Source organism: Muntiacus reevesi, chromosome 6 (assembly GCF_963930625.1).
Source record: "Muntiacus reevesi chromosome 6, mMunRee1.1, whole genome shotgun sequence".
NCBI lineage: Eukaryota > Metazoa > Chordata > Mammalia > Artiodactyla > Cervidae > Muntiacus > Muntiacus reevesi.
Genome location: NC_089254.1, coordinates 72,256,927 through 72,284,058, shown reverse-complemented (window position 1 = coordinate 72,284,058; position 27,132 = coordinate 72,256,927). Strand labels below are relative to the sequence as shown.

At 49.3% G+C, this 27,132-nt stretch overlaps 1 protein-coding gene across 1 annotated transcript in view; it reads left to right on the top strand.

Moving 5' to 3' along the window:
• ADCY1 (adenylate cyclase 1) overlaps positions 1 to 27,132 on the top strand; it is a 98,079-nt gene that overhangs the window by 57,135 nt on the left and 13,812 nt on the right. The window contains exons 8-14 of the mRNA XM_065939234.1: positions 467 to 622; positions 7,143 to 7,337; positions 7,508 to 7,605; positions 8,669 to 8,753; positions 12,317 to 12,406; positions 12,910 to 13,166; positions 13,430 to 13,556. Of these exons, the coding sequence (XP_065795306.1) occupies positions 467 to 622; positions 7,143 to 7,337; positions 7,508 to 7,605; positions 8,669 to 8,753; positions 12,317 to 12,406; positions 12,910 to 13,166; positions 13,430 to 13,556 (1,008 nt within the window). The remainder of the gene's footprint in view (positions 1 to 466; positions 623 to 7,142; positions 7,338 to 7,507; positions 7,606 to 8,668; positions 8,754 to 12,316; positions 12,407 to 12,909; positions 13,167 to 13,429; positions 13,557 to 27,132) is intronic.

The window sequence follows — 27,132 nt, the reverse complement described above, 5'->3', positions numbered from 1 at the left end:
CTTGGGGCCCTGTGTGGATGCAGCCCTCCTGTCATGCAGAATTAAACGACAGCGTCAGGCAGGGCTGTGCTTTGAGGATGAGCAGGATAATGTGGTTTGTACAATGAGCAGCCCCTTTGGAGAAATTTGGGGTGAAAAAGGGAGAGAAAAAGGCAAAAGGCAGAAGGGGAGGTCTACAGGAGTGACCCTGGGGGGCCGGTGGGTGACACTCACCAGCGTGGTGCAGACTAGCTGGGTGATGTCCACACATCCGCCCCGGGATTCAGGAATCGCTCTGGTTTCAGACACACTGGGTGGAGTTGAGAGCTGCATGTTTGGGGGCTGGGTTGTGGTTCTGTTCCCTGGCAAGCAGCAGGCCTTGAGCTAGCTGTCCGTGACCCCTCTGCCCTGTCACGTTTGTGCTCCCCGCGAGAGGCAGGACGTGCCTGTTACTCACAGCGTATCTCTTTGCTGCACGTCTGCACAGATATTTCCAGGGCTGATTCTCTCAGACATAAAACCGGCCAAGAGGATGAAGTTCAAGACCGTGTGTTACCTGCTGGTGCAGCTCATGCACTGCCGCAAGATGTTCAAGGCCGAGATCCCTTTCTCTAATGTTATGACCTGCGAGGACGATGACAAGGTAGGCTGGCCCTGCTCCCGTGCCGGCCCTGCCGAGTCCCCACCCCTCTGTCCTCCTGGTGTGGTCCTGCTGTGGTCAGCTCCATCAGCCCCGCCCCTCATGTTTCATAGTCTTGTAAATGCTCTTTGGAGCTGGGCTGCTTTGCTTTCCTGCAGAAACCTTTTTATTATCTTGTATTTTTTTTTCCCCACAAGTTGACATTCCATGGATCTATTGGTGAATTTGAGCTCGGATCCCCCAGATGTTGTTTAAATCTGTCCTCAGGATACTCGCACATGTCAGATGTTGTATTGCTGCTTCTGGAGGCTCCTTCCCCTTCCGTCTGCATCCCAGGAGCCTCAATATGGTGTCACCACAGCGTGGTCCTTCACCTCCGTGGGGAGCATCTCTCACCATCCGCTCCCTCCCTCTTTGGCTCTCATATCAGAGGCACCCCCCTTCCTTGGTTAAGTCCCTCTAGTTGATGGTACATGGCCTCCAGACTTCACAGAGGTCCCTTTTGGAAGTGTTTCTGCAGGGCAGCCTGGGTGCAGGACTTTCCACTTTTCTTTTTGGGTTGGTCAGAGTCACCTTCCGATCGTCTTTAGTCTTCTGCCAGAGTTGGGTGGGGCCTGGGGTGAAAGCATGGAGCTGAGTGGGGAGGCAGCACTGTGGCTAGGGGTGGTCCTCAATGTCTGCCTCAACCACGCGGGCCTTGTGTCTGTAACCCCCCTGATCCCTTCCCCTCCAGGGAAGACCCCAGTCCTTTGGGAGCCTGGGGTGAAGCCTGCTCCATCACTTCATCAGTGGCTCTGAGCATCCTCTTTCCGAGTCCTCTTGTCATTGGCCTTCCAGCGCTTGTCCTTGCACCAACGGCTGCACCTTCTGAATATTCTCACTTTCATGGTCGTCTGTTTTCTTGGATCTGTCAGTGACTGATTGCCTCTTTCCTGAGATTGCATTGCTGCCTTCTGCACTCTGGTTTTCTCTGCTTTGTGGGTTTTATGCCTTTAAAAGGAATTCCCTCACCACAGTTTCAGTGACTTTTTAGGAAGAAGCAAAATCCTGCTGACTCTCACTTGTGGTGCCTTATTCTAGAGGGAGTTTTGTGGTTTGATTACGGGCTTCTATTTGGGAAGACTTTATCTGGAAACGCAGTAAGAGCTCTGTTGATGGAGAATTCTCTCAAGGAGATTAGTCTTTTCTCTGCCAGCCACGAGGGAGTCTTTAAGCTAAATGCCCAACCTGTGGTTTCTAGATGTCCCAGGAGGCAGGCACAGGCGGGCACACGCCTTTGGTACAGAGTCAGGTCTAAGACAGGCCAGCTTCTTCACCAGCCCCACTGCTCAGTCCCTCCTGGTTCTTTCTGATGGAGCCTCTCAGGGTCTGGGGTTCAGCCAGATGTCTGTGACCTCACTGCCCATCTTGCTTGGGCCCTGGGTTTCCTGTGAGCCCCAGAGAGCATGATGGCACCATTCCCTGGCCTGAATTCCTATTGTCCTATTGTTTCTGGCCTCTGGTCATTTCCCTCACTATTTTGTCAGTTCAGTTGCTCATTTCACAGTATGAGTGTTTTGATATATTTACCCAGGACGTGTAACAGCAGCACTCTCAGGCTTTCCTGTTTGCCAGCTTGCCAGAGTAGAAATACTGACTTAATCGCTGTCTTCTTCCTGCAGCCCCGCCCCCCCCAGCCCCCTTGACTCATCTTAACCCTCCAGAGATGGGACTGGGGGAGGGGAGTGAGGTGTACAATTTAAATACATGTCCAAAACTCAGTGTCAGGATAAATTTCCTACATGCGTGCTCAGTTGTGTCCAACTCTTTGCAATCCCATGGACTGTAGCCCGCCAGGCTCCTCTGTCCATGGGATTCTCCAGGCAAGAATAGACATTGATTCCCCACTCAGCTCCATGCTTTCACCCCAGGCCCTACCCAACTCCAGCAGAAGACTAAAGACGATCAGAAGGTGACTCTGACCAACCCAAGAAGAAAAATGGAAAGTCCTGCACCCAGATTGCCCTGCAGGAACACCTCCAAAAGGAACCTCTTTCAAGTCTGGAGGCTGTGTACCATCAACTAGAGTGGACTTAACCAAGGAAGGGGGGCTCCTGACATCTCCAGGAGCGGGTTGCCATTTCCTCCTCCAGGGGATCTTCCCGACCCAGGGATTGAACTTGGGTCTCCCGTATCTCCTGCACTGCAGGTGGACTCTTTACTGCTGAGCCATCTGGGAAGCATCAGGATAAATAATAGTGCAGTATTTTAAAAAAATCAAGTGTAATCTAAAAGAACCCACAATGAACAAAAAAATAAAATTTTAGATGAAGCCAGGGCAGTGCAGAGTCATTGTCCTGGAGCCCGAGGCAAGGACTGGTGTCCCCAGGACTCCTTAGGGAAGTTGGGGTGGGGAGAGGGGAGAGAGCGAATCATTCCTGTTGGATGTCCGGGAGGGTGGGGTTCATAAGATCGAAGAGCCCAGGCTTTTCCTGGGCAGAGCCTGCTGACCTGTGAAAGGAGCCTGTGGCCTTTGGATTCAGACTGTGTCTGATGAACCCACATGGTTAGCATCAGTCTCTCCTCAGGGACCGAGCAGCCCCCTCAGTGTCCCGGCTCGGACCTACGAGTGCCAGCAGCAGACCCTACCCCGCCCACGGCTCCTTAGCTGAGGAGGAATCCCACGCTGGGCTCCCTGGCCACCTTTTCTGGCTGGTGTCTGCAGTCCATCCTCCTGGCGCCATGGCCCAGGAACCCAGGGAGCCCTGCAGCTCCACCCTTCCCATCCCTGCTGGGGAGACCTGCTGTGCTCAGGGCCCCCTTTCCCCACTCCTTCCCCACCAGAGTTCAGATTCCTGGATTTTTCCCCAAGCCTGTCACCTCCCTGGTTTTGTGGTCTTTCTGTCTCCTCTGGGAGCATGAGGGGTGGTATCCCGGGTTTCGTCCTCAGTCCCTCTGTCCCCACAGTCTCCCACGGGTCTCCCCTGGGTGTTCAGGACCCCCGCTCCAGCATTCCCGACGTCTCTGGTGCTTGGGACACCTCCGCTGCTGCTTGGCTGGCCCCAGACTGAGGATCCCGCAGCCCAGTCTTGTACTCTGCTCTCAGACGCCCTCCTGCATCCATCCTTCTTCTCCCTCCATCTCGCTGCCTCCTCCAGACTCTGATCTCTCACCCCCAGCGCACCCAATTCTGACCTCTTTGCCCACAACCTTTGTGGGCCCAGGCAGCTTCCCTGCTGGGGAGGCAGAGAGACAGCACAGCCCCCGTGGGCACGTGCCAGGGGCTGGGGGCCCAGCTGGGAGCCTGGACTTCTGCTCCGCTCTGTGCCCCTTCTTCACTTTTGCCCTGTGATCAGGGGAAACGAGTCCAGGATGTGGAGGGAGCAGTGTCGGCACCGTGGGAGGGCATCAGTGGTGAAGGCAGGGCAGTGACAGGCAGGTGGCCTGGGTGGGGAGTCCATGGTCGTCTTGAAAGGATGGAGTGGAGAGGCTGTGTGTAGGCGGGGCTGACCACCAGCGGGGGCATTTGGGAAGGATGACATGAGTCACCCGTCCGATGACCTCGAGCAGAGCAGCCCCTTCTCTGGGGCCATTCTCCCCAGCGGGTCCCAAGTCCTGCATCTGCTTTAGGGCGAGGTTGCCTCATCTTTTCTGTTGCTGTCTTCTGTTCACTTTATCCACACCTCCAGGCATGACAGCCTGATGGAGGTGTTCTTGTAGATGGAGCCGGGAAGGCTGGCGGGATCCGGACAGTGGAGTCCACCACTATCTGTGCCTTTGTGCTTCATTTGTGAGAAATTGTGTCCCAAGTTCTGGGGAGTGTTGACTCAGGTGTCTGTGGTCAGCCTCAGACCACAGCTTGTCTTGGGTTCCCCTGTTCCTGGCCTCCCTTGGATCAGAAGTGTGGGAGCCCAGGGTGGGTCGACCGCTAGGTGGCGATACTATGCAGGTGCCTGCAGGGCGGCCTGGGCTTCCAGGTTTGGTTTTAGGGCACCCATACAGCCCAGTTGCACCCCCATTTCAGACGGCGCCCAAGGGGCTGCTCTTCTTAATATGCCGGAACAAGCACCTGCGGTAAAACCTGACCCCCGTGTGCTTACCCTTGTTCTATTTCTTCCTTCAATATTCCTGATTATAAAAGAACTTCATTGTGGAAAATATAGAAAAATACAAAAATTCACAAAGAAGAGAATGAAAAGCATTCATCTACAATCTAACAATCCTCAGCCAACCTATTATTAATATTTTGGTCCTTCTAGCTTCTTAGATGTGTGTATATTTTGCATTTTTAAAAATAAAATTGATGGGATGATATACAACGTTTGCTGCTTTCTTTCACTTGCCAGGGTATCATAAGCATTTCCTTATATTGTTGACTCTTTCTAAAAAATAGGATTCCTCAGTCATTGAGTAAATCTCCAGCCTAAGGAGAGATCATTTACTTACTCCACTTCTACTGATATTTAGGTCATTTCTGCTTTCTTTTTGTTTTTTCTTTTAATCAAAGTAACTAATTCACAGGCTTTTGCTCATGATCGTGCATGTACATCTCTGATCATTTTGTAAAATGAGTTTCTCTGCCTCACGTGTCTGTTTGGGAGTGGGTGTGTAGCTGGTTAGAGGTGGTAGTGCGCATGTCCCCCATAGCAGCAGGGGGGAGACGTGTCTCCCCAGCCCCGGCCAGTGTGGGGGGATGCTCTCCCTAAAACTGCCAGTAGATCTGTCCCTTCTGGAATGTACACCAGGAGCCTCCCAATTTCTCTCCCCCTTTTAATTTTAATTTATTTATTTTATTGGAGTATATTTGCTATATGGCATTGTGTTAGTTTCAACTGCATGACGAGGTGAATCAGATACATGTATACATATATCCCCTCCCTCCTGAGGCCTCCCTACCACCTGTCTAGGTCATCACAGCGCTGACCTGAGCTCCCCGTGTTTTACAGCAGCTTCCTACTAGCTGTCTACTTCCCACGTGGTAGTGTATTTATGTCAGTGCTATTTTTTTTATTTGTCTCACCCTCTCCTTCCCTCCCATGTTTACATGTCCATTCTCTATGTCTGCATCTCTCTTCCTGCCTTGAAAACAGGCTCATCTGTACCATCTTTCTAGATCCCATACATATGTGTTAATACATGATATTTGTTTTTCTCTTTCTGACTTACTTCACTCTATGTAACAGGCTCTAGGTTTATCCACTTTGTTGTAAGTATCCTGTAGATGTTGTTCATCAAGTTGGGGAAGTTCCCCACCATTCCTTGTTTTCTGATGATTTTTATCATGAGTGGATATTGAATTTTGTCAAAAGATTTTTTAGTTGATGTTACCATGGGTTTTTTCATGTGGTGGTTAATATGGTGTTAATATGATAGCTTGCGTGGAGTGTTCAAATATTTAAACCTTATGTATCTAGAAAAGTTCATGGTATGGACTTCTATTTATATATTGCTGAATCCTATTTGTTAATGTTTTGCTAAGGATTTTTGCATCAATATTCATGAGGGATGTGCCCTCAAAAGTAGTTTTCTTTAATACTCTCTTAGTCTGGTTTTGGTATCAGGATAATACTTTACAAAGTGAGTTGGGAAGTGTTGACTTTTATTTTCTGGAAGAGACTATAAAGTTGATGTTAATTCTTATTCAAATATTTGATAGAATTCACAATGAAACCATCTCAGCCTGAAGATTACTTTTTCATGAATTTTTAAATTATGAATTAAATTTATGTAGCCATTATAGAGCTTTTCTATTATTATCTTTCCTGTTGGGTGTGTTGTAGTAGTTTGTATGTTTCAAGGAGTAGGTGATTGATCTAAGTTGTCAAATTTATTTGGGGAATACGTGTAACTCTATGGCTGATTCATATCAATGTATGACAAAACCCACTGAAAAAAAATAAAAAAAATTATTTTTTTTCTTAAATTTTTTTGGCTGTACGTGGCATCTTTTGGCTGTACTTGGATCTTAGTTTCCCAGCCTGGGGTTGAGCTTGTGCCCCCTGAAGTGGAAGCACAGAGTCTTAACCACTGGACCATCAGAAAAGTCACTGAGTTGTCAAATTTTTATGTGAACTATTGTTCATAATATTTCCTCATTATCCTCTTGATGTCTGCAGTGTCTATAGTGAATTTACTTCTTTCCTGAATTTGTTTATATATTTTTCTCTTTTTCTTTGTCATGCTTGCTCACGATCTGTTGATTTGATTGATATTTTCAAAGAACAAGTTTCATTGCTCTCTGCTGGACTCTATCCACTGCACACATGGGGGTCCCATAACCCTCCACATGGTGCCACTACACAACCGCCATGTGACCCCACTTACAAACACAGAAAGCCCAACACCAAGGATGTGATAACTCACCTGGGATCTCCTCACTAGCAGGTGGAGGAGCCAGGAATGCATCTCAGACCCCCAAACCAGCCCCCGCCCCAGACTCTGCCAGGACCTCAACGAGGACCTGGGAGGATGGAGCGTAAGAGCTCTTTTCTTTGCTAAGTGGAGAATCTGACCATATCCCTGCCTTTCTTTCTATAATGGTCAGCGGAGGGCATTGAGAACAGCCTCGGAAAAACTCAGAAACCGCTCGTCTTTCTCTACAAACGTTGTCCAAGCCACCCCCGGGACACGTGTCAACAGGTACATCGGCCGCCTCCTGGAAGCCCGCCAGATGGAGCTGGAGATGGCAGACCTGAACTTCTTCACCCTGAAGTACAAGCAGGCTGAGCGAGAGCGAAAGGTGAGTGCTGGGGGGCTCAGGGTGGCTGGGAGTCAGAGGCCCCGGGACGTCCTGGGGATGTGGGTGCAGCTCCTCTCGCTGTGGTGGTCCTAGGCCTCCTTGGTGCCCTTGGGAAGCCCTTGGCGTCTCCTGGAAGCTGGCAACTGATGGTCTATTTCTGTGTCTTCTAGTACCACCAGCTTCAGGACGAGTATTTCACCAGCGCTGTGGTTCTGGCTCTCATTCTGGCTGCCTTATTCGGCCTTGTCTACCTTCTAATAATCCCGCAGTAAGTGCCATTCTGGGTCCATCAATCATAGGAGGTTACCAGGAACCCCTTTGTTTTCAGGTTCAGGTTCAACTCCTGCGGTCACTCTCCCATGGAGTCCCAGCTTTTGGAGACCGCCTGAGCCACATGCCAGTTCTCTGTTACCTGGAGGACCTAGCTAAGCATGCCTGATGGCAAATGCATGGGACTGCTCCCTCTCAGTTGTTATTTTGAATGTGCTCAGTCCTCAGACACCACATATTTTCAGAGTACTCTGTCCACAGCACATGCACTCTTGACTTCAAGGCCCCGACTGCAGGAGATCACACACAGGACCGCCAATTTTTGAATGTGCTCAGTCCTCAGACACCACATATTTTCAGAGTACTCTGTCCACAGCACACGCACTCTTGACTTCAAGGCCCTGACTGCGGGAGATCACACACAGGACCGCCAATGGGGCACCCTGGCTTCTGGGTGCTTGTCATTTTCAGAAACATTTAAATGAGGACAAGTAGCCCCTGGAAAGAAAAAAACATACTATTTTAATAACATTGAATCATCCTAAATCAAAGTGAGTGACAATTTTGGTTTCTTGGCAAGAAAGAACCTGCTCTTCTTCTAGATGTGCCACTTTCTTAATAAACCTCCTGAGTGGAGCAATTCTCCTGTGAGTTTCCAGAAGACACTGGAAGCCAGCCCCCACCCCAAGACCCTGTGGACACACAGTGGCCACCTGGATGGCCTATTAGGGGATTCAGCTTTCTTAAGAACCCTTCCCAGATGAAGCCCAGGAAGAGGGCGGTGCCCAGCAGCCAAGTCTGTGCAACCCTAGCCCTTCCTGCACGCGGAGGGCATCTCTCGAGCATTCCTAGGGCTAGAGAGACCCTGGAGGGGGGCATTTAGAAGTTGGGGTGGACAGGAAGAGCCTGTCTCCTAGAAGAGGACCGGCATGGGCAAGTCCCCAGACACCAGTGTGTCTTCCTGGGGGCTGGAACCTGCTGGGGGAGGGGAGGAAAGATGGCATCTCTCAGGCACATGTCACCGGGCCCAACCTGCAGTGACCGTATGTCTTCTGTCGTAGGAGTGTGGCCGTCCTGCTCCTGCTGGTGTTCTGCATCTGCTTCCTGGTGGCCTGTGTCCTGTACCTACACATCACCCGGGTCCAGGTACGTGTGTGCGTGTTCTGTACCTTCACATTGCCTGGTCCAGTTACATGTGTGTGTGTGTCCTGTACCTGCATGTTACCTGATCCAGGTATAAGTCTGTGTGTGTCTTGTACCTACACATCACCCGGGTCCAGGTACATGTGTGTGTGTTCTGTACCTTCACATTGCCTGGTCCAGTTACATGTGTGTGTGTGTCCTATACCTGCATGTTATCTGGTCCAGGTATAAGTCTGTGTATGTCTTGTACCTACACATCACCTGGGTCCAGGTACATGTGTGTGTGTGTCCTGTACCTGCATGTTACCTGATCCAGGTATAAGTCTGTGTATGTCTTGTACCTACACATCACCTGGGTCCAGGTACATGTGTGCATGTGTTCTGTACCTGCCCATTACTAGGTCCAGGTCCATATGTGCGTGTGTTCTGTACCTGCATGTTACCTGGTCCAGGTATAAGTCTGTGTGTGTCTTACACCTACACATCACCCGGACAGGCAAGTGATGGCCTCTGGCTGCCCTCTTGGCAGGACAGGTAGGAGCAGTGGAGGCAGTTTGTCCCCTCGCCTCCCTGGCAGGTGAAAAGAGTTGTCTGTTTGGCAGGAACATATTAAGCCTGTCACATGCCAGGTGCTGTTTGTGGAGTTTCAGCAGCGTGCCCCATGGACAAGGGTGGTGGTTGACAGTGACGGAATAAATGAACACGTGGTGTGACACTGTTCTGTGTGGGTGGAGAGTCCCGCGGCTTGTTGTGTGTTCATGTCCGTGACTGGGGCATCCATTCTGTCGAGGATGCTTCATCTACGGATTGAGCCTGTGGTCCTGTGTCACATGAGGCTGCTGGGAGAGGACTCTGTCTTGTCCCACACGCCTTTCTCATGTCCTCAGCCTTCATCATCAAACATCCCATGTCCCCACCAGACTCCCACTTGTCACCTTTGCCAGACCCAGGGTTATTTTCCCACAGTTGTCGAAAACAGCTACTTTGGGAGAAGATTGAATCAGTTTTATTTAAATTCTTTATTATTCATAGGTAACTTCTTGAGTTAGGAAAAAAATTCTACTTACTCAAACCACATTTCCAGCTCCTTGATTTCATAGATGGAGGCGTCTGGTTCGGTGAAATTTCCCACGTCAAATAAGATTGCTTTATTCACCTAATTTCAAGTGAAAGTAAGTGGATGTTAATTTCTATGGCCTGTTCCATTTGTCCCCAGTATTTGAAATCTGTTTCTGGTGGACCAACAGTTCTCCTGGCAGAGGTGGCCCTGACTCCACCAGCCCCTGTCTTTCCATCCCCCCTGCCCATCCTTGCCCTCGCCTGTGGGTAAGAGCCACTGACCCCACATCTGCTCTGCAGGCCCTGCGCTGGGCTCTAAGTTTACTGCCAGGCTTGTGTAGAGGACTCTGGGGTTCTGGGTGACAGGGAGGGGCCGGACCGCAGGCTCTGACTGGTGGGCCGTGGGGGTGGGAACTAGCCTTCCTGCGGAGGCCAGCTCGTGCGGAGATGGGGAGACGCAGGTGGGATGGTCCATTGTAGCCAAATATCACCAAAACACCTCAAGTCAACTGTGACATAGAAGTGGCAACAGCCAGGGCTTCTGGCCGAGGGCAGCTGAGGCCATCTGGGACCTTCACCCACACAGTTGGTGCCCCCGTCACTAGGGACTAACTGTGGATCATGTTCTGGCGGGAAGTTTTCATTGTTCATGTCAGTTCAACTACCTTTTTTCTGTATCATGACAGACTATTTTTCATGCTGTTGTTAGGTCTGTGTGTATATATTTATATGTGTATCTATCTATATATATATACATATATATATAAATTGTATTGATCTGTATGTGTGTGTGTATATATATATATATATATATTTGCTCATGAAAAAGAACTGATAAGTTGACCAAATTAACTGTGAAGGAGGCTATTAGTATTAAGATGAACAGACGGCCCTTCTTATCCTGTGTGTATGTGCTCCTACTCCTCTCGTTGCTCCCAGCAAACAAGTCCAAGCTCTACTTGGGTCCCTGTGATTGTCATTACTAGAGAGGTATTTTAACTCTCGTGTGTTTAATCAAACACAGTCATAGAATCAGGCATTTAGTATCGAATGAAGAGTCTCGGTACCCTGAGGCTGGCAGTCACAGCTGTTCACCGTTGTGTGATCCAGGGGCTCAAATGGCCTTAAATGATAAAGGGAATTTATTGGCCCACATATTTGGGAAAAACCAGAGGGAGAGAGAGAGGGGAGGAGGGTGGGCCCAAGGCTGGTTTTATCCAGTAATCCCATTCTGCTACCGGAGACCAGTTTTCTCTGGGTCTTCTCACTTCCCCAAAGCTGCCCTTCCTTAGGGTGGCCTAGAGGCCCGGTAGTCCTGCTGTGTGTCCACGTCCACCCAGCTTGCTCAGAGGGGGACACACCCTGGGCAGGGCTTGCCCATCCGTGGCCAGTGGCCCTCTTCTCCTCGCCTTCCGAGAGACTCTGGTCCTGTCCCTGCCTCTTGCAGCGCTGGGGCCAGGCCTCACTCCGGGTGGTGCCCCGGGGGCCTCTGAAGTCCCCTGGACCAGAAGGAGCATCTCAGGGTTTGCTGAGTGAAAGCGTGAGCGGCCCGTGCTTCACGGGGCTGAGGGCTTGAATCCCCTGGCGCATCTGTGGTCACGCCCAGGGCTCTGTGGGAGAGCAGACAGGGAGGGTATGATGCAAGTCAGTAAACAAGCAGGGCTGGTGCCACCACAGAACAGCTTGTCTTTCTGAGAAGCTCAGAGGAGACCCGTGTTTCAAGGAAAATACAACCATGTAGGAGCCTAGAACTGGGACCCAGATCCATACCCACCACTGTGTGAGCCGGAGCGCCCACTCTCTGTGCTGGGCTGTAGAGTGAGTGAAGTTGGCTGGTGGTGTCTGGGCTGCATTTTTTCCCACCTGTAGGGCAGGGATGGTAACGTCTCTGACTTCAGAGCAGGGAGAGTTAGGGGGATAACTCTCTAGATGGCCCCAGGCTCCCTGACTGGTCAGTGTTTTCTGTAAGGTCGCTGTGGTCTCTGTTTTTGTTTTCATTTGTAATTTCAGAAGTGTGAGTCTAAAAAGAACTTCCATCTGTGAAGTCATTTGTTGAATATTGCACAATGTTTAAATAGACTTAAAACATAATAACTGGACAAGATAAAGCCTGTGTGAAGAAAATGATAAAAGTTAAAGTCTATAAAGGAAGCCACAAATAAATGGGAAGTCTTTACCATTTCTGAGATAGAGGGATGCAATATCATGAAAATGTCAACGTAATCTCTTCGATGAATTTCAGTGCCAGTCCGTGTCACAGAGTGGTGGGAGGTGTGACCCTTTTAAATTTAAAGATGTCAGTTTTCATTTTTTAGTTTGGGCAGCGTTTTCACCTGGGAGATTAATAATATGAAAGCAGTCAAGAAATGTGTGTGGAAGATGAACGGTGGGTGAGAATCTAGCCACATACAGATGGGTGCGGACATTCTGTATCATGATTTATTTACTGTCGACCTGATTGGCTTTGTGATAAGAAGCAGTTTTTAAAATAGTGTTTCGTTGTTCAGTGTTTTCCAGGGTGCCTGACCATCCAAATCCGCACCGTCTTGTGCATCTTCATCGTGGTCTTAATCTACTCTGTGGCCCAAGGCTGTGTGGTGAGTGTCTCTGCTGGGTGCAGGGATGAGGGCGCCCCTGCAAGGGACCACCCTGGAGGTCCTGTCCCTGGGCTGTAGAGGGAAACAAGGGGGGGTCAGAGATCAGCCTGGGGGTGCCCAAGGAAGTGGGGGAAAGGGAATATCTCCCAGTGGAGGAAATGTGATGTCCTCCTGGTAACTGGGGACTCTGCCCTTTGTTGTGTGCAGAGGACGAAGCTGAGGCAGAGAAACAGGAAGGAGGTGGTGTGGGGAGGAACAGAGTGGAGTTGAGTGGTTTGGGAGGATGGTAGGGGCCTTGTGTCCCCCCGGCCCTGATCCTGGGGCTCCCCGTCTAGTAGTGAGGAGCCCAGATGGGCCATGAGGAGGCAGGAGTGTCCGAAACCTGACTGTTGGCACCAGAGGAGTGGGTTGGAACCAGAGGCCATGGCGGGCTGGGAGGAGGGTACATGCTGTGTCCTGAGTGGATCCCCTCCCACGCTCCTGCTCCCTCCCTCCTCCGCCAGGTGGGCTGCCTGCCTTGGGCCTGGAGCTCCAGTCCCAACGGGTCCCTGGTGGTCCTGTCTTCCGGGGGCGGGGATCCAGTGCTGCCTGCCCCGCCCTGCGAGTCTGCGCCCCACGCCCTGCTGTGCGGCCTCGTGGGCACCCTCCCGCTGGCCATATTCCTGCGGGTCTCCTCCTTGCCAAAAATGATCCTGCTCGCCGTGCTCACCACCTCCTACATCCTCGTCCTGGAGCTCAGCGGGTACACGAAGGCCATGGGGTAGGTACGCTGCTCCCGCCAGAGCCGCCGGCCGGGCGTTGCCAGTGTCTGCCTGGGGCTCTGTGTTCCAATCTGCTGACTAGAAGCTCTTTGAGCTGGGGCTGCTCCCGGTCTTCACCTGGGCCCACATGCTAATGAGTTCCTGGGTTTCTCTGTGGACGAGGTTCCCGGGCATCCCTGGGGGTGTCGCATCTGAGGGCCTCTTGGGGATGGGCCTCGTGTACTTGGCACTGACATTGGCTTCCTTCCTTCTCTTCCCCTAGGGCCGGTGCTGTCTCAGGGCGCAGCTTCGAGCCGATCGTGGCCATCCTGCTATTCTCGTGCACGCTGGCCCTGCACGCCCGGCAGGTGGATGTCAAGCTGCGGCTGGACTACCTCTGGGCGGCCCAGGCAAGAGGAGACCCTCTGCTTCCTTTTGGGGGGGGCTGGTGATCAGGGGATCCCTTGGAAGGAGTTTCAGGTGGGGGCTCCTGGCTGGACGCCAGTGGCCATGTGGGCATCACTGTTGGGTGGAGGAGGCTGTGGTGGGGCCAAGGAGCAAGATGGCAGGAAGGCAGGAGGGGGACAGTCTGATGAACCCTGTCTGATGGTCAGAGGTTGGCTGCTTTGCTGACCGTGAGCTTCCTGTCCCCACAGGCATTCTGGCAGAGGGACCCAGCCTCGGTAGGCTAGACATGACAGCGGGTCTCATCAGGGTCCTGGGAAACCCCTGAGGTTGTCACATCTCACATGGCCTATTCCAGATTGAGTAGGTCTGCTCGGGGGGCCAGGAACCCATATTTTTACAGTGCACACGGGGGAATTCTGACACGAGAGGCCTGAGGGAGGTGGAGGGGTGGCAGACCTGGGGGCTGTCCTCGGCCCTGAGGCCTGGTGGCAGGTGGTGACCCCCAGAGTTCTCCCTGCTCGCCCGCCGGGGGCCAGTGCTGGGTGCAGAGCTCAGCCCAGGTCACGTGTGGTGTGGTGTCTCTGCGTCCCCCTCATTGCCTGCTTGGGTCCTCTGTCACCCTCTCCATGTGTCCTTGTCACCCGCCTCTCTGTGTCCCTGGCCCTGGGAACCGAGGCCTTCTGACTTTTGGGTCCAGGGTTCAGACTCCATCGGTGGCCCTGGACAGATTGCTTCCTTTGTTTCCTCGACTGAAAGTGGGGAGACACGTGTACGGTAGAACAGAGGCTGCAGGAGGGCCTTGTCATTCTGACACATACACATGAAGAAGCAGCCCTTGGCTCTCTGAGGGAATTCGCTCTGTTCAGTCCCCATGGCAACCCTGCCCAGGAGGTGGGATCACAGATGGGGATCAGATATGGATTAACATGCCCAGGGCCAGAGCCGGAAAGTCCAGGGGTCCCGGCAGGTCTGAGGTGGGTGGGAGCGTCTGCATACCAGGAACCAGAGTGTAGCCAGGGGTCCAGCCCAGAGCTGCAGCACAGGGGCGTCCGTCACTGGACCCCAGACAGGTGCAGCCCAGAGGGCCACAGACAGGAGGCTGTGGGCGCCCAGGTGGCTGGGTACACCCTGCTGTCGCCCCATGTTCTGTGCAGTGGGACAGGCTCAGACATGCCTTCTGGGGGCCCAGGCTCCTCCTCTGCTGCCTGCCCATATCTTTTCTTCAGGAAGATGTATGACTCCTGTCCACGTCCTCTGGTAGAATAGGCAGGAGGTGGGTGGTCAGTGACTGAAGCCCTGGTCAGCTGTGTCTGATGGGCCTGGAGTTAGGTGGTCTTCATCCCAACCCCCACAACCCACCTTGGTGTCTATGTGACTCTCTTCCCTGGTCCTCAGTCCAGTCGGGTGATGACTCTAATCCTGTGTGGGAGTGTGTTGGTCGGGTTCTGCAGAGAGGACTTTTATTCCAGGGACTAGCCTGTGAGTTATGGAGGCTGAGAAGTCCTGGACACCAAGTGCCACTTCAGTTCAGTTTAGTTCAGTCACTCAGTCGTGTCCGACTCTTTGCAACCCCATGAACTGCAGCACGCCAGACCTCCCTGTCCATTAGCACTTGCTATGAGAGAATAGGAGCGCTGGTGTCTGAGAGTGGTGAAGATAGACGCCCAGCTCAGGCCAAGAGTGGAGCTGCCCCTTCTCTGCCTTTTCCTTCTATTCAGAAGGATTGGATGATGCCCACCCCCTTGGCTGGAGTGGAGGACATCTTCCCACAGTCCAGCCTCTCAGAGCTAATCTCTCCTATGTGTCCTTACACAGACACACCCAGAAATGATGCTCACCAGCTATCTGGGTGCTCTGTGGCCCATCAAGTTGACACATACAATTAGCCATTGCACTGAGGAATAATTACAGTTTCCTTCCCAGGGGGCTTGGCTGGGGCCCTGGCACATAGTAGGTGCAGACACCCTGCTCCCGACATCTGACAGGCTGTAAGTTTCAGTGGACTTCCTTAGGACAGCCGCTGCTGAGTTTCTCACTATGGGAAGGAGGGGTTGGGGACGGAGGGGTAGGCTGTCTGTGATGGGGGCAGAAGGTGGTGATCTCTCTGATGAAAACTGTTGTTTACCCTTTAGTTAACCTGGAAAAGATAAGATGCTAGTTAAGCAGGTTTCTGTCTGCACATCAGGGCAGGTTGTATATTCAAGATCATGAGGAATTAATCCATTACTTGGGGCAAACAAAAAAAGAAAATGTGTGTGTGCACATATATTCTGTATGTATGTATATCTCTGCACACATAGATAACTAAGTGAAAAACTTGGCTTATCTATTCCTTTTTATGTAGCAGCTTTACTGAGATATAATTCACTTCCCACAAGATTCACCCACTATACAAAGTGTACAATTCAGTAGTTTTCAGTATATTCACACAGCTGTGCAGCCATCACCACAGTCAATTTTAGTACAGTTTTGTGTCCCCCAAGGGACCCCTGTAACCATCAGCAGTCACTCCCCATTTCTAACCACTCCCAGCCCTGAGCCACTGTCTGCTTTCTATCCCCGTGGATTAGCCTGCTTCTTCCACTCTGCAGTCTGTTTGTACTTTTAAGTCAGTGCCTGTTCTGGACAGACTAACTCCCTGTGTGCGGCCAGTGGGGGCCCTGAACCAGGCCTTGGAGGGAGAGAACCCCTGATTCTGATTCCAAGGGGCTGTGGCCCAGCCCTGTCTTCACTCCACACCTGGCTTCTGGATTCCAGGTGGGCAGGGAGCTGCTGAGATCTGAACCCTGCATTCCCTCTCCACGGGCAGAGATTCCCAGGTGGGCTGTCTGTACAGAATTGGCACCAGTTGCTAGGCAGCGTGGCAGGGGTGGTGGTGGTGAGGGCATGCAAGTGGTGCACCCGATTCTGGCTCGTCCTTCTCCTCGAGGGGCTCCAGCTACTGCCTTCATGAGTGCCAAAGCCTGGCCGCTGCTCCCCAGGCATGCCCACGTGATACCCAGCCAGGCTTCCGGAAGTGCCGGGCCTTCTCTGGGCCTCTTGGATGCTTGAGAGTTGGTCGTGGGAGGGTGGGAGGGGCCGGTGTTGAGGAAAGGAGACAAGGCATGTGGCAGGAGGGGGACCTTCACAGAGACCTCATGGGGGTGGGGTGGCAGGGTCCCATCCCCGACTCTGGAAGGTGGCCTGGTGGTGGAGTGCGATGGAGCGGGGGGGCCTGGGGAGGCACCCTGAGGGGAGACACCACCATCACGGGGGCCACCAGAAGGGCACTTCTGAAGTGGCTGGGTGGAGCCTGGGCAGGGTTGGCCATTGGAAAAGGGGCTAAGATGGTGGTGGGCGTGGTCTCAGGCACATATCACTCATTCTGGGCAGAGGGCAGAGGGCACATTTCTGACTGACAAGGTCAAGAGAGCTGATGGCACTGGACCATCTGAAAGGTGGGTCAGGGGAGGGCAACCCTAGAGGGGTGCAGCGACCAGGATTGCAGAGTGGAGGGTCCGCATCCCAGACCTTGGGGGTGCAGGAGTGGTCCCCGGAACCAGGACAAGGCGGGCCACCAGAAAGGACTCACCACCTTTGTCCAAGGGACACGGTCAGCCTGCAGTGACCATGCTGGGAGGGACCTCATCACACTCTGCTCCCTCCCTCCCAGCTCCTGCCTGGTGCTTCCAGCGGCAGAGCCTAACCAGAAACTGTGAGGGGGCCGGGAGGTAGGTCCTCTGGGCTGGCCCTGGGTCAGTGCAGATGTCAGGGGAAGAGAGCAGTGCATACCGTTCCTGGAAAGGCCATCTGGCCACTGCAGCTTGCCAAAGCCTTGCCAGGTAATGGAGGACAGCCTGTCTGTGGTAGACTGTGCTGCTGAACTTGGTCTTGTCCAGCTCTGGCTGGCTCTCCAGGCTGACCAGACTGGCTGGTCTCTGAGATGTGTCTACCCCGCCATCAGCTGACCCCTCTGGTTTAAGGTCTTTCAGTTAGGAATAGACACTCAGAGCTAGAGAAGAACAGACTTAGGATGAGCCAGGAAGAGCTAGATTGGCCTGGGGGTGTGTGAGATGGTTCCCACTCCATTGACTAGATGCTTGTTCTGGATCTCACTCTCAGTGGGATTGAGGCCCTTGCTGTTGGCTGTCCCAACTGGGGACTCCCTCCTCCAGGGCGAGAAGTTTCTCTCAAATGGGTGGGCAAGGGCCATTCTAGGCATTGGTGTCCCTTTATTTATTAAGATTTTTTTTTTGATGTGAACCATTTTTAAAGCCTTCACTGAATTTGTTACAGTGTTGTTTCTATTTTATGTTTTAGTATTTTGACTTCATAGCATGTGGGATCTTAGTTCCTGGACCAGGGATTCAATGTGCACACCCTGTGTTAGAAGGGGAGGTCTACCACTGAACCTCCGAGAAAATCTCTGGTGTCCCTTTAAGTGTTATTAAGTCCGGTGGTTGACCCTTTCCTGGGATTCTCCTTCAGTGATACCCCTTGTACACCCAGCCTCACCGTGAAATGAACTTTCCAGGCAGTTTGGTGCAAGAGAGAACCTCTGTGTCATGGAGGGAAGGCTTGCCTGTACGGAACACACTGACATATTTTTCTAAGGACGTGTAACATGAAACGCCTCACTTTCCTGTAAACACAACAAAACAAGAAAATTTTTAGACTTTGCCCGTTTGCCCTGTGGATATTTAAGCCTGTCATGCAGGTATCAGAGTGCCTCAAACTATTGCAAAACTGCCAGACCAAAGACTCATTGGTTAATTATTTATTGAGACCCAGTTTGTTCTATAAATGTAAATAAACAGATGGACTTTTCCTTTCTGATGACTTCTCAACCTCTTAATCTGTAACTATCAGAATGCTTTTGCTCCAGTGATTTTTTTTTTTGAATTCAGTGGATAATCATGATGACAATTATAATAAAACAATTTCTCTACAATGAATACCTATTCTGAGGGTAATTTCTATTTGTGCAGCTGCTGTTCTCAGCACTCAGAGCTGGGGCTGGCTCAGACATGAAGCTTTTGGTCGTTGGGCCGAGCTGAGGCCAGCTGCACTTCCTCCGTCACTTCCCTTCCCAGGCCTCCTTTCTCCACATGTGGGACAATAACCTGGTCCTTGGGATTATAGGAAGTTCATGCGACACAGTTCATGACCCTTATTTCACATATGAAATGCCATGTGTGTTGTTCATCCTGTTTTCTTGGCCCCTGGTGTCACCTCTGGGACTTGGGTTGAGAACATCCCTCAGTGAAGCCAGTGCTTCTGGGTTTATCATGGCTGTGTTCTGAAACACAGTGCCAAGGAAATGCCCACAGAATCAAACACTGGTGCTGAACCTTGGGCTCTGAGTCCAGGAATGTTCCCCACTCAAGGGAAGTCAGACCTGTCGCCGTGTTGGGAAGTGCACAGACAGCCTGGGGCGGCCCTCTCTCTGCACCTGGTGTCCTGCCTGGCTCCATCCAGTAGCTGCTTATTGAGCACCTGGTTTACACCAGGTCTTGTATGGGGAACTCATGTAGTGGAGCATAACCCTGCTCTGAATGCCCAGAGGCTGATAAAGGAATAAATGTGTCAGTCATAGATGATTTCAGAACAGTGATAGAAGTGCCACTGCATTGATAAAACAGACCATAGCCTGACTCAGCACTCAAGTCAGTGACATTAGCCTCTAGAGGGAATACCTGGAGATTTCGGAGGAATTAGCCAGGGAGAGGTTCTGTGGCTGTTAGATGGTGTTTTATAAATGTCAGTTTAATCAGGTTGCTGACAGTGTCCTTCAGGTCTTCTATACCCTTACTGATTTTCTCTCTAGTCATGCTGTCAAGTTTAGAGACAGTGATCTTGGAAATCTCCAGCTATACCTATAGATAGAGATTCCAACACCATTCTCTCTAACTTCTTAAAGTTCTATCCGTTTTTGTTTTGTGTAGTTTGATGATCTGTTATTACATGCATAAATGTTTATGTCCTCTTGATAAATTGAAGCCTTTGTCCCTCTTATCAAAAAAGACCCTTTCATATATCTTCAGTTCAGTTCAGTCATGTCCAACTCTTTGTGACCTCGTGGACTGCAGCATGCCAGTCTTCCCTGTCCATCACCAGTTCCCGGAACTTGCTCAATTTCATGTCCATTGAGTTGGTGATGCCATCCAATCATCTCATCTTCTGTTGTCCCCTTCTCCTGCCTTCAATCTTTCCCAGCTTCAGGGTCTTTTCTTTATAAAGAGTCAGTTCTTTGCATCAGGTGGCCAAAGTATTGGTACTTTAGCTTCAGCATCAGTCCTTCCAGTGAATATTCAGGACTGATTTCCTTTAGGATTGACTGATTTGATCTCCTTGCAGTCCAAGGGGCTCTCAGGAGTCTTCTCCAACACTACAGTTCAAAATATTTCCAGGCTAAAACAAAAACTCTAAATAAATATTGAACCTCTAAAAAAAAAGAAAAAGACCTTTTCCTAAGTAATGCGCTTTGCTCAGTAGTCTGTTTTGTCTGATATTAGTATAGGTAATCTAGCTCTCTTGTTATGTGTTTCCCCTCATTTTACTTGTAACCTTATTGTATTTTTTTTGATATAGCAGAGTTTTGTTAAAGTATAAAGAGGGACAGAGAAAGCTTCTGACATAGACATCAGAAGAGGGTCAGAGAGTGCCCCCCTGCTAGTCTTTAGCCAGATGTTTTCAGTCTGTTAGAAAGCTATTAATCAGATAAGAGGGACACCTCAAGGCTGACGGAGTTTCACCAGGCCCCTCTCCCACAATATGCATTTTTGAGATAGGATGGCGCAGGTGTATCATCCCCCAGCCATAAAACAATTGATATGAATACTTGTTTGTTGAGCTGTTGTCAGCCAAAAGTTAGTCTTAGGTGGAACCATTTTGAAGAAAGGCAAATTCCAAAGCAAATACATAGATTTTGCAAATACAAAGCAAATACACAAATCTATTAATGTAGATTAAGAAAAACATTTCCATAAGAAAAACGCATTGATTAGCTCAAGGTTCCAGAAAAGTTAAGTTCTGGTGGAACCAGGTGTTGTCATGGCAACACAGAATTTTAAGAGAAAAAAGTCTGACACTTGAAGTTTGTTTCTTCCTGCTGCTTAAGGGAGAGATAAAAAAATGTCTGACACTTGTAGCCTATTTCCTCCGTTTGGAGACCCCTGGCTTTCCTGCCTGTTACCCTCTCATTCTCCCCTTTCCTTTTAGGAGAATTATGTTGCCTAGGGAAAGGGGCATTGTGTTCATTCCATAACTACTTCCTGCTGTTGTGGGGCGTGATCCCTAAATTGTTGAGGCAACATATTCTTCTAACGCTCATGTAGTCTCTCATCCAGGGCCCCAAGTAATAGTTGGAGGAGGCTGTGGCACTCATAGGAACCTGGACAACCTATTGTAACTTAAAACCTTTTAGATGGTTAGAGACAAACCCCAGTTTACAGTTACAGATGTAAGGCAAAATAGTCATTAAACCAAGTTAAAACCTAATCAAAATTAAAAGTCACATTGTGTCCATAGTTAAGGTACAATATGTTATACCAGTCGATCTTAGGATTGTTAGATGTCATCAGATCAAGAAGAGGCATCACATACGGTTGTTGTTGGTGAAGGTATTTGCAGAGTTGAAGAAAGTCCTTTCCTTGAAGTGGAGTAGCCCATCATGGGAAGCCTTCAACTGATGATGAGGTTGAAAAACTGAAAAGCTGAGTCAAATAGTTAGTTCTAAGGCTTTAGGATCTATGACAATATCTGTGTGCAAAAACATTCTGTCATAGAGTCAGTCCCTTCTTCTTAGGGGCAGTTTGAGCCCTCATTAAAGCTACAGGTAGAACTTTAAACCAACTGTCTTGTGTTTCTTGAGTTAGCTTACATGGCTGTCTTTTAATAATGTCATTAGCCTTTTCAACTTTTTCTGAAGGTTGGGGTCTCCAGAAACAGTATAAGTGATATTCTATTCCTAGAGCTTTTGACACCCCTTGAATTACAGCAGCTTTAAAGACAGAGCCATTGTCACTCTGAACTTTAGAGTTTAAGATCCCACTTACATCATGAGAAGTCAGTACAGTAAGATTTTGCCCATTCATTAACCTCAGACTTTAGTGAGTACTGCTTTTGATGTGAAAATAGATGACGGTCATTGAGCTTGACAATGATAGGAACAGCATTTTGTTCTTGACCCATAGTTTTTCCATCAGCCCACACTCTAGGATTTGCATTTTGTTCAATTAATGGGAGAGAAAGAGCAGGCTCCATATTTATGAAAACAGAGGCCTGGACCTTGTTCAATATATCCCTCCCCAGAAGGGTGAAGAAGACTCTGGCACAATAAGAAACTCGAGAAAATAGTACAGAGTCCTAGTTGCAGCTTAAAGGATGACTGAAATAATATTTGACTCATCCAGACAGTCCCATTATGGTAGTGGATTAGGAGGAAAGTGGGCCAGGAGCTTCAGTGAGCACAGAGAAAGTCGCCCCAGTGTCCAAAAGAAAATTGACTGACCCTCCACAATTATTGATACCTGGGGTTCCTCAGGTATAATTAGGATGGGAGCTTGTGTGGGGACCCCTGGGCACCTTTGGTCCTGTTGTCCTGAGAGCCTGACCTCTGGGGCCTACACCTTGGAGGGCAGTCTCTTCTCCAGTATGGTCCTTTGCAGACTGGACGTGGAGCTGGGGGTGGCTTAGATGCCTGATGGCAATCCCACTTGAGATGCCCCTCCCTTTTCACCTGGGTCCCTCTGAGGGTTTTTCCCTCAGGCTATTTCAGAACAGGTCTAGCAGCCACTGTTGGGGCTTCAGTCTATTGCCTGGTTCTTTTTTGCCTGCTATTTTCCTCCTCGTATTCTCTACCATAATATACTGTCTGAGCCAGCTACAACAGTTTTTCTAAAGACTGATTTGGCCCGAGTGTCTGTTTTTGTAACTTATAGCAGATATCTGGAGTTGACTGAGAGAGAAATTTATCTTCTAAGACTGTTTCTCCCTCTGTACTTTTAGGATCAACATCAGTAAACTTGCGGAGAGTCTCCTGTAGTCTGTCTAGGAATTTAATAGGAGTTTATCAGGAGTTTCCTTCTCTCCCTGTTCTATGTCAGTCAACTTAGCATAGTCTAAAGTCTTAGCGTGCGCTTGCTTGAGTCCTTCAAGAATACATCCGGCAAAGTAGCTCTGTTATGGGAACTGCTTGGCTCCCAGTAGGTAGGAGGGCTGTTTCATGTTCCTTATTTTCCCTGTCTCACGTTCAATCCATTCATCTCCAAAAGTAGTAGCTTCCCCCAAAACTTGAGTTCTCAAGTCAGGAGTTAGCGTCTGTCCCAAGAAATACATTACATCTCTCCAAGTAAGGTCACAAAGTTAGCCCTATAAAGGCTTCTGTGAACTTTTCTGGATCCTCTAGATAGTCTGGACCACAATTGGTATGGTTTGAATTTCTACCGAGGCTGAGGAAACCCCTCCTGAAATGGTGCCCTGCCTCTCAGCCTATTCAGTTGGGAGCCCCAGATACAGGGGCAAAGTAAGAGGACAGGAGGGAGCTGAAGGTTTCACACCCAAATCTGCACCCTTAGGACATACGTATGGCATGTCTCGCAGAGAGATAAAGAGCAACACATATGGCACTTCTACCCATTTCTCTTGTTTTCTACAGATCCAGTCTAGTTGTCAAGTAGTATCATAATTAAGAGACCTTTCAACAGGCCAGCATTCCCTGTCTTCTAAAGGATTTTGTGGCCATTCAGTATCACAGAAGAAGATCAGGCATGTCTTTTTAAACTCTGAAGATCAAATTTGTCGTAGCTTTTTAAAAATACATTTTAAAGGAGTGGTTCTGGAACTGCTAGCTCTCATCTGTAAGAGAGAAAAAAGCGGCATTCACAGCTGTGGCTTTTTTCAACTGGAAGCGTCCTTCCCTGCTCTAGATGGGGGTGTAGACAGACTATCCACCAAAGCTTTCCTTCCCTGGTCGGACTTAGTCTGTCCCTTACCGACGAAGGTGTTTTACTCTTTCCTCCTGGTTCTACCACCGACACGGGGTAGAGATGCACCAGGGGTTCATTCCAGATAGCATCCCAAGCTGATTTAGTTTCATACCACCAAGACCTTTGTTTGATTTGCCCTTTTCTCTGATGCTCCCTGAGGTGGAGCAGAGTAGTTTTCCCAGAACGTTTCCCAAGCTAGGACTCCTAGGGGAAGCATCTTTCTTTCATGTGCCCATGCACATTCCTGAGTACAGTTCTGACCGCAGTAGAAGCGGTGAGTCATAAAGGGATGGACAACAACCACGATGTCCTTTCTGAGCGTCACCACGCCAGTATACGTGATAGCAAAGAGGTGGTGGAGGATTGGCTAGTGAGGAAAAAGTGATAATTTTGTTCCTGAGCTGTTAGGGCCAAGCCTTCCAGTTCATTTCCACAGATTCCACAAAAGGAGTATCTAAGGAGTTGAGACAAAAGCCACCGGGACGCCTCCTCTGGTCCACTAAGAAGAGCTAGTGCTACCAAAGGAAGAAGCCCATTGCACTTCCAGTCTGGCCAGATCCTGCAACTCTCGATCTGTGTCCTCAAAAACCTCATGGTCGCCAGCAGTGCTTCTGTCCATATAGACAGGAGACACAGCCGTGACAAAGACTCTGCCAGATCGCTGGCCTCTGAGGCAGGCAGTGAAGAGAGTGACCTCTAGCTAGAGCTCTGCCTCACTCCCGAATATGCTCTTGTAACTTTTGGCTCCTAGCAAGGCTAGGCGCTTCCATGACTACCAAGTTTGGGGTCTGAGTAAAAGTACGTAGTAACAGCATGAATCACAAGTCCACATAATCTATGATCCAACAGATTATGTTAGTAGTTCTGGTTCCCCACGAAATTATGAAATGGTCAAAGAAAGCAGGAAAAGGTGACTGAGAAAGGAAAGTTTGGTCCACATGCTTTGCCCATCTCTGGCTGTTCCCCTAGCAGGGACCTTGGGTGACTCTTGCCATTGGCAGGTCGGTATAAATCCCGGACAAGGCTCTCTTTTGGGGGTTGCCTTTAGTCATTACAAGGCACCATGAAACTGCAGAGGAGGGCTCATCACTTGTTTTGTGCAGGAAATGTCATTCACACAAGCACACCGTAGACTTAGTGAAGTAAAGCAGAAAACATGCATACTGAGAAAGCAGAGAGGCTAGACCTCTGAGTGTTTTTACTTGTCCTGAAGATCCCAGACAAGCCCTCGAGATAGCTTGCAGCGAACGATGTTGGATTCGTGATCTCCGAAGAAGAAGATTTAGCTTCGGGACCAGGGACCAGACTTGATCACTCAAGAACTTTTGTATAGCAGAATTTTATTAAAGTGAGAAGAGAAAGCTTCTGACGTAGACATCAGAAGGGGGACGGAGAGTGCCCCCTTATTGTATCTTTTTATTTAAGGTGGATTTCTTGTAAGCAACTTACAATTAGATCTTGCCTTTTAATCTAATTCCTAAATCTTTGCCTTCTAATTGAGGTCTTCAGATAATTTACAATTAGTGTGATTATTGATGTGATTGTATTTTAATCTTCCATGTTGCTGTTTCCTATTTGTCCCACCTGCCCATCTGTTTGTTTCGTTTTCCTCTTTTTCTACCTATTTGGGTTAATTAAATATTTTTATTATTCTGCTTGATCTGTATTTTTATTAGCTCTAACTCTTTGTTGTGTTATTTTAATGGATACTTAGCATTGTCTGTCTTCAAGTGGTATTATACTACCTTACATATAAGAACCTTAATATTAATAACAATATATACATCAATTTTTTCCATCCTAGGGATTTTGCATTGACATCATCATAGACTTTATTTGTACATATAAACCCCCCAAATATATTATTATTTCCATCATAAACATTAAAGTCTACTTTAAAGATAGATTATAATGAAAAAGAATATTTTTTGTTTACCCACTTCGTTATGATTTCTGGTACTTTTCATTCTTTGTACACTTCTGGGTTTCTATCCGGTGTTATCTTCCTTCTGTCTGAAGGGCAGATGGTTCTCGCAAGTCTATGGATGATGAATTCTTTCAGTTTTTGTATGTTTGAAAAACTCTTCAGTTTGCCTTCATGATTGAAAGATACTTTTGCCGAGTTTAGGATTGTGAGTTTTTGATTTTTAAAATTTTCCATATGTTAAAGATACTGTTCCACTGTCTTTTTGTCTGGCATTGCTTTTTTACGATATTGCTATCGTCTTTATCGATGTTCCTCTGACCCCATCTCCTCTCGTGTTTCACCATCTTGGCAGTGGGGTGGGGGCTCCTCTGTGCCCCATGTGGTCTGACGAGCCTGGCCCACTCTGAATCTCCACACTCTTCCCCTCTGCAGTGTAGCTGCTCTCTGTGGGGACCAGCACCAGCACTGATCCCCTGCCTAGCTGATGATTGTCCATGCAGCCTTCTCACAAAGGGCCTTTTCCTCCAGTGAGACCAGACCCGGAATTAGAGATTAAGTTCTTCTCACTTTGTGCTTTGAAAAGGTCCTTTCTCTCTCGGTACTTCTCCAGGAAGGGGTAGTTCTCAGAGCCTGGGTGCCCCAAAGAGGAGCCTGTACACCCCAGAAGGCAAGTGAGACAGCACAGGAGGGTTTTGGAAGAGGACATCATGATGGTTAGTTTACGTCTCAGCTTGGCTGGATCATGAGGTGTCCAGTTATTTGCCCAGATATTATTCTGGGTTGGTCTGGGAGGGTATTTCTAGATGAGATTAGCATTTGAATCTGGACTCAGTAGAACAGATTCTCCTTCCTAATGTGGGTGAGCTTCATCCATCCATTGAAGGAGGCCTGAATAGAACAGAAAGGTGGAGGGAGAGAGAAATGGGGCCCCTCTTTCCTGACTGCACCATCTGGGACATCTCCACTCTCAGCCCTCCTGGGTCTCAGACCTCCAGGAGTTACAGCACCAGATCTCCTGGGCCTCCAGTTTGCAGATGGCAGAAGGTGGGGCTTCTCAGCCTGGAAATGGGGGCTGAGCCCTTTATTGGCCTTTGAAAGCTCCAGCTGATCTGGGTGATGACTGGTCCAGAATTTCATGGATCCTCTGGGCCCCTAATGTTGATTTAGTTCCTTTGCTTGGTGGGGCCGTGGAGATGAACCTGGTATAGACCATCAGTGCCCTTGGTGTTCAATTTGGATGATTACAGAGAAGAATGTGTTAAAGGCATAGATTCAGAGCTCTTGTTAAAGATGGTAAGGCAGATGTTATTCAGGAGCATTGTGTTAGATGAAGGAACCACCACAGTGGGGGAGAGAGATGAAGCTCCATCCTAAATATAGCATGGGCAAGTGGGGGTTTATAGTCAAGGAGCAGGGTGGGGGGTGGTGGATGGAAAATTATTAAGAGGAGACATCTGGGGTGAGGGATGTTCTGGCTGAACTGACCTAACAGGATTCATGCTGAGGGTAGGTCAAGGTGATCTAACATCACCTGGGGAGGGTTGGGATGAGGAATCTGATCAGATATCTGGGGTGATCAGATGTCAAGGATGGGGTATCTTGTTAAACTGTCTTAGCAGGGTTCTTGCTAAAACTAGACACATGAACACCCCAAAGTCAGGACCCTGTTGGAAGAGGGTTCAG